The sequence below is a fragment of the Phalaenopsis equestris genome, unplaced genomic scaffold, assembly GCF_001263595.1.
Source record: "Phalaenopsis equestris unplaced genomic scaffold, ASM126359v1 Scaffold000030, whole genome shotgun sequence".
Lineage (NCBI taxonomy): Eukaryota > Viridiplantae > Streptophyta > Magnoliopsida > Asparagales > Orchidaceae > Phalaenopsis > Phalaenopsis equestris.
In genome coordinates this window covers 92,825-100,366 of record NW_018164472.1, presented here as the reverse complement: position 1 = coordinate 100,366, position 7,542 = coordinate 92,825, and the positions used below count along the sequence as shown (strand labels likewise).

Sequence of the window (7,542 nt, the reverse complement as noted above, 5' to 3'; positions counted from 1 at the left end):
ACTATTAAATTATAAATAGAATTCGGGTTCAAGCCCGAATCGAGCTCGCTTTGACCAGTCAAAGCCTGAATAAGCCGAACGCACGCGAAACTCTGCCCACCCAATGCCCAGGTCTAGCCATAACCACCAGCGAGCAAAGGAGTCACAACAACACCATTATTCAAGTAGTCAATGAAGAAATTAACACCACCATTATTCAAGTAGTAAAAAAAGAAATTATCTACGACACAAGAATCAAGCATGCAGTCAATTATACCATTCTCATTTTTGCTAATCCAAAGAACTAATGATAATGGTACATGTTTTACTAACTCTTGTTCTTTTTCCTACTCATTCGCCAAAGAAATCAAAAGAATAAAAAACTAATGTATGCCTATACGTAAAATTTAAACTAAAGCCAAAGAGGCCCAATAAAACTGCTAAGGGCTGGTGAAGTCGGGGGTCTGAGTGTCGCTTGCTCAAAACAACTTGTCAAAGATCACTCACCCAAATTAAAAGATACCTCTTAACATAAGACACTTGTCCAGTTAAAAGAAGCTTACTAAACTCAAAAGCAACACAAAACTGATACATATATTCTAAAAGCAATATTGATCTTGCAGTAAATAAAGAAAAAAATTAAATCTGACATGATGATCTGATTTACTAGAAAATAAACACTAAACAACTTATATGCCCATTTCAAAATAAATTAACAACTATAAGAGTCAACACAATCAAATTAAAAAATTTCCCCACACAATGCACCAAAATAATAAAATAGTATTTATCAAGCTTGTGTACGATAAATCAAGCTCACAAATAAAGCAATTTTTATTTTGTTAACGGCATATGGTAAATAACAGTAGTTAAACCTATCAGCCACCCACACACATGCTTTACCCAACTTTCTAACCTCAACAGAAGTTTAACGGATCAACAAGATGTGGCGGGCGCATGGACACTCTAACTTCATGTTCTTCGGACCCGGCACGATGCTTCGGCACCATAATCTCAAGAACAGCTCCAGTTTCATCATAATAAGCTTCCAATTGAGCATCTTCAGGTATACGGGTAGCTAAAGGTATCTCCCTTATAAATTCTCCAGAAGGGCAATGTTCGGGACAAGGATCTGTCAACTTAAAAGTCCTCTCATGTCTCTTTATATAAGGCATTCTAGCAGTACTGAAACACAGTATCTTAACTATTCCATGTGTAAGGGTGTTCCGCCAAGATACCTTCACCCTTTGTTGGTCAGAAAAAGGTAAACTAACCATTATAAGATACCCTTCATGGTCTTCATATATTGTCTTTCCAGCAGTAACAGGTCCATAAGCTTGTCTCATGACGCCAGTGAACTCATTCAGCCATGGAGGATCAACTACATTCATCTCAATATCTATAGCTCTATCTGAGTTAGAATTGCTAGGAGAGCAGTAGTCTTCTTCCATTCCATGAGAAAAATAATCCTTCTTGCGCTTGCTGCCAGAAGATGAAAGGTCTATTCCTACAGGAGTTGAATGATTTGATGGCTGGGCGGACAAGTTCAATCCCGAGCTATTAAGGAGTTTCTTCTGATGTGGATTGAGAGTCATGGGTTTTAACAGAGGTGGTGGCCTCTCGAGCTCGAACTCAGTGCTGGGAAGATTCCTCCATGATGAATAATCACTGGCGTCTGGTGGAATTGAGAAATTAAGCTCTCTTCCAGTGAGCTCTGCCCATTTCTTACAATCAGGTTCAGGAAGAACTGAAAGATTGGGTTGAGTCACAACCTCAATCCCATGAACACATTGCGGGTTAGAAAGGCCCCTGTACTGCTTGCGTTGCATCCGGTGGGATCGTACAAAACCTTTTTCAACATTGAAAGGAAATTCAGGCTCACCATGACGAGAGTGGCCATTCATGAAGCTCCTCAGCTGCATCTTCCCGAGAGCCATTTCTGCTCTTTCCTTGAATACCCACATGTACATGTTTTCCATGTCATGCTGGACCAAGAATACATCGAGCCGAATGTCTGATTTCTCGAATCCAGAGAAACTAGATCCATCCCTTAAAATCTTTCCTTTGGATTTCTCAGCGAGGATAGGCTTGAAATAGAAATTGAAGAAAAACCAGGCACCCCATATGGCATCTCCTCGCTTTCCACATTTTCGAGAACCAGGCTTAGGGATTATGACAGTGGAATCAGCCTCGTAGAACTGGGTTCCGAGGCCAACGTCAAGCAATTCGCAGTGGTCGAACTGGGAAGAAGATTGATCTGATGAAACTGGGAGGTTAATGTCCGGTGGGCCATAAAGTACAATTTGACGTTGGATAATCTCACGGTCAAAATCTTCATGGGACGAAGAAGGTGGTGCGGTCAGAAAAGGGCAACCTCCAGTGGGATCCATGGAGAGAAGGGTGGAGGGGTCGTGGTTCTCCATGGAGAGAGAAGCGAGCAGGGATTCGCCCATAAGGTTTTCACTCCTTGTGAACTCTGCAATAGTCCATTTGATTTATTCCCAAGACGCTCCTACTCCTCCTCTGATGCCTATCCGTCTGGTGGATTATGAATTCCACCGTCATCAAGAAAAGCATCCCACAGAAAAATCTCACAATTCCATTCCGTAAATACCCCAAAATTTATCAACCAGATGAACAAATCAAACAAAATACCTAACCAAACTTAACCGTAAAATCCAGTAAAATTAAAGAAAGAAAAGCCTGTATAACATACATATGTCAATCGTTCCCACATTTAGCAATTGAAAAGCCCTAGCAGACTATAAAAACGAATCATGAACAGTAGGAAATCAAATCGGACAAACCAGAAAAAGCATTTTATAAATCAAGTATATGAAAAAAGAGACAACCCTAACCCTAGCAGGACTGCGATCGCTTCGAGATGGTTACCTCGGCGAGGACGGAGGCCGTAGCAATAGTATGCATGCCGGAGAGAAGAAATGCTCCGCCGCCGTAATCAGAGCCGCGAACTTTCCTCATAACGTTCGCTCGAATCGGGGGATAGAACGAGAAGCAAGAAAACGCGAAGAAGAAGGAGACGGCCCAGACGGCAGGCGAGCTTGGCCGTCAAACAGCCGTCTTCAGAATTGCCTTCCACCGTCGCCGTTAGTAACGGCAACTATCTTTCTGTTTTCCCTTGTAATGGCAATGCTATACATAATATTTAAGAAAAAATTACATATTTATCATGTATTTTTTATGTATTTATATATTTAATGTTTATAATTTTGATATTTATATTTATAATATTTTGATATTATAAATATATACACGAGAAGAATAGTAATATAATATATTTAAAGTGATCTTAAGAATTCAATGCTATATATCAATATATGTAAATATAAAAATGTATTTATTAGATATGTAAATATATAAGAATTATGTGATAGCCATGTAAATGACCCACTATTTAAATATTAAATATTTAAAATTTACTCAAAATTTAATATTTTATTGACAATTTCAATGATAAAAATATTTTAAGAAGCCCCAATCTATTTATTTTCTTATTCATTCATATGCAAGTCAGCAATAATAATGATATAATAATAAGTAAACAATAATAACAACATAATGATTTTAATAAGAAAACAAAAAAAAAATTAAATAAATAGGGCATTTTACATGCACACCACACAATTTTTATGTATTTACATACATAATATCTAAACTTTTATTTTTAAAATTATAACAATTTTCTGTTATAAGCCATTGCATAGCTCGATTTGAAATTGATTACTCGTTCAACTCATATTCAGTTTGAAATTAGCTCAAATGAAAATAAAATTTAACATTTTTTTGAATATAACATACAAAATTAATAAAAAAATATATAAGAATATTATTATTATGTGAGAATGTTAAACATGTTCTTCAATCATGAGAGTCTGGGATGTTTATTCATCCTATTCAATCATGAGAGTCCGCTATCTTTACTTGTGTGTGTCTGTAAATATATCATGCAAGTTGGTTACACTTTAGTCTCAAATAATGCTTGATCTGCAGATTAAGATAATGTGGTATGCATAAAACATAGTATTTTAGGAAGTCAGTGAGTGACAAGTAGAAGACACACTTGTATGAAACTTTATTTTATTCTTTTTATTTATTTTTTATTTTGGCTATGTGATTTGAATCTTGAAGTGCCACAAGATTTACATTAAGTCTCTGTTGAATCATCCTTATAGTATTGACACAACAATCTATCTTCTTTTATTAAAGCTAAATTGGACACCAATTTTTTGGTTTTATACAAGTCTAAATTTTTTTCTTTTAAATTAGTATTTTTTTACTACTCTTACAATTTGATTGAAGCATTCTTGAGACATTATATTCAATTTCGATGCTTGATATTCTAACAACCAAAAACAATTCAAGAAAGCTCATGACACCTTCCCACAATGGTAATTGTGTGGCGTTCAATAGTTCATAGAGCCTTTGAGCTTTTGTGTTTCGCTGCTTAACCTCCACTTTTCTAGCAAAAAATAAACTCTTATTACTTCAGACATTATTTCTTCAAAAGTACTAGTTTCATACTCATTTGGAGAAGTAGAGTATGTTGAAGCACCAACTAAGAATCACTATGTGGTTCATACTCACCATATGAAAGTAAAATATAATTTGGTTAAAATTCTCTACAATATGAATTCAATTTAACTTATGTTGACATTAACCATGTCTAATTTCTTACCATGTCTAATTTCTTTTATTTTGTATGTGGACATCAAAACCTACCATCTAAAAGATAAGTAAGAAGGCGTGATGTTGCTTGCATAAAATACTCAACATCATTCCAGAAATCTAATAGATCTCCATGATATTGCATTCTAGATAACCGTAGGCAAACTATAGATTTGAGAACAAAATTATGAAAATTAAAGGTCACCATTGATTTGAATAAATTTGAAGGCGAACCGTTGAAAATTAAAGGCCACCACTAACTTGAATAAATGTTGATCAAGAGACCATAGTCATATGATGGTGGTTAAAAAATTGCAGCTAAGTGGTGATGGTTAGGAGAGTATAATCAGGTGACGATGTTCAGAATATCATAATCAGCTGATGTTGGTCAAAAGATCTTAGTTGAGAGATGGTTGTAAGGAGACAACAATTAAACAATAGTGGTTGAAAGATTGTAGTTCGGTCATTTTATTCATGGGACTATAAATGAGCAATGTTGGTCCGAAGAGTATAATTTGACAGCGGTGAATGGTAGATTTTAGTTGGACTACGATAGTTTCAAGATTTTAGTCAAAACATGATGATCGGAAAGTATAGTCAGGATATATTAATTGGGAGACATTAATCATGAGATCATAGTTGAGTGGAAATGATTATGAGAGCATAATTAGGTGATAATGATTAAAAAATCAAAATTTGGCAACGATAATTGTAAGATCATAGTTGGATAATAATGATCAAGAGATTGTAGTTGGTGATGATAATTAACGATATTGCCCATGAGGTTATAATAGATTCACAACAATTATGAGACTAAAGTTGAAAGATTGTGGTTATATGATAACTGCTTAGAGACTATAATTAAGTGATGATGATTAAGGGGACCATAGTTGGGCAATGGTTGCTAGATTGTGATGTTTAAGTGAAAGATGAAAGTTGAGTAATGACTTTATAGCGGTGCTCGGGTAGAGTTGTTCAAACTTTTGAGCTTTAAGTTCAAGTCTAGCTAGGTCCCCATCATGTAAGAAATGCGTCTTTATATATAATTTTTGAGTGTGGGTTTTTGATGAATGTAGCCAAAATCTCAAAACATTTTATCGAACGACGTTGAGTGACCACCTTATATTACATAGTACTTTTTAAATATTTGAGTGCTTTAATGTTGCTAGAAAGAAATGAACTTGCACTTGAATTTGTCTCATCGAGACACACATTTTTTATCTTAATTAAGCACTAAAAAATTTTAAGATGAAATTTTTTCCTTAAATCATGTCTTGAAGATATCAACTATTCTTCAAATATAATTGGTGTCTTTTTGTAGCCCGATTTGATTGCTTGTGGTGTTAACATATTTGTTTCATGGTGATGTCCAGTTTAATTAAAACTAATTATTACCTATAAATTTACATACATATCACATAATTCTTAAGTATTTACATTTCTAGCAAATAAACTTTCATATTTACATATATAGCACTCAAATCTAACAGCATGTATTCAAATACCATAATTACTAACTTCCTATAACTGAAACACATCTTTTAATATGAAGGTTCATGACAGTATAAAGTGTGATAAATGTAAATATGAAAGTTTAGATGTTAGATATATAAAAACATAAGAATTACGTGTTAAATATGTAATTTTTTTTTTAATTTTTATGAAAAATTTGACCTATGTCCAAATCATCTTTATCATGTTTAGGGTAAATTGACAATTTTGAATTATTTATTTTCAGGGATTTCGCCATTTCTTAATATATTAATTTGTAAATATTTACATTTTTTTTTTTTTACAAAAATTTGATTTTTTTACATACATAATACTTTATTTGTGCATTAACACGTGTACTTTACATTTTAGAAGCTAAAATGGTGATATTTTTTATAGGGATACTTCGTGAATCACAAAGATAGACACAATGGGGAAGTGCACAATAATGAAGAGTAAGCTGAATTCTTAATTAGTCATTTTTGAAGAAAGGATCATTTTTTTTTTATAGAGGAGGGGGTACAATATATAAAATTGCATATCCGTTCTTGCTTTACTGAGGGCTTTACATGATATTTTTGTATTTCACGAGTATGGGTCATGTGGTTCTGGTATCCTATGACCCGAACTTCGAAGATCAGGCAGGTCATGGTTTGGAGAGACATGTTTGTCCGATTGTATTGAATTGGGGTTATTGGTCGGCTCTTGATGGTCTTCGAGCCAACAATACTTGATCGATCGACTTGGCTTTGTCGATCAATACTTTAGTCTAGTTGCCTTCTATTAATCCCCGGAAAATGAACTCCTGTCGGCAGAGCAAGGCTAGGCTATTATGCAGACAGTGAATCATCATAATCTAATAGATAGCTCACTGCTTAAAGAGACGAACTTTCCTGATGTTCTATGCAAATATACCATCGTCAACTCTCAGCCCCAACGAGAAATCTCAAGGGCGTATATGAGATATCTAACAATGCTAAATTCTTTTCTTAAGTTGGGTTGTGGTGAGAGACATGTCAGTGCCTCTGTTTGGCTAAATTGGCCTTGGTCTTTAGTTCAGATGGTCTACGTTCAATCAGCCTCTAACCCCGGTTCAAGGGGGCTGCATCTGGTCAGACATGTCTTTCCATATGCTGCTAACTGACAGACCCTTGGTCTTCTATTAATGGATCTTTAGTCTTTCATCTGTAGATCATTATTCTTCTATTCGTGGGCCCTCTTTAATCGTAGTTCTTTATACTTTTTTATCCATTAAATCTAATGATTCGTGCATGCCCGCAGGTCAATTCACGTTCACATAATCAAATCGACAGAACGGCAGATTTCCATGCAATAAAAATAACAAAATAAATAAACAAATCCTCCGGACGGCACCTGGACGATTAA

The 7,542-nt window shown here is 34.8% G+C and overlaps 1 protein-coding gene across 1 annotated transcript; it reads right to left on the bottom strand.

The window, feature by feature from the left end:
* Positions 1–717: 717 nt before the first annotated feature.
* On the bottom strand, positions 718–3,095 carry LOC110018691. Its single transcript, XM_020716094.1, has 2 exons — positions 2,872–3,095; positions 718–2,517 (listed from the first exon to the last, which is right to left on the bottom strand). The coding sequence occupies exon 2, from the start codon at positions 2,430–2,432 to the stop codon at positions 897–899; it is 1,536 nt and encodes a 511-aa protein (XP_020571753.1). The 5' UTR covers positions 2,433–2,517; positions 2,872–3,095; the 3' UTR covers positions 718–896.
* Positions 3,096–7,542: the final 4,447 nt, after the last annotated feature.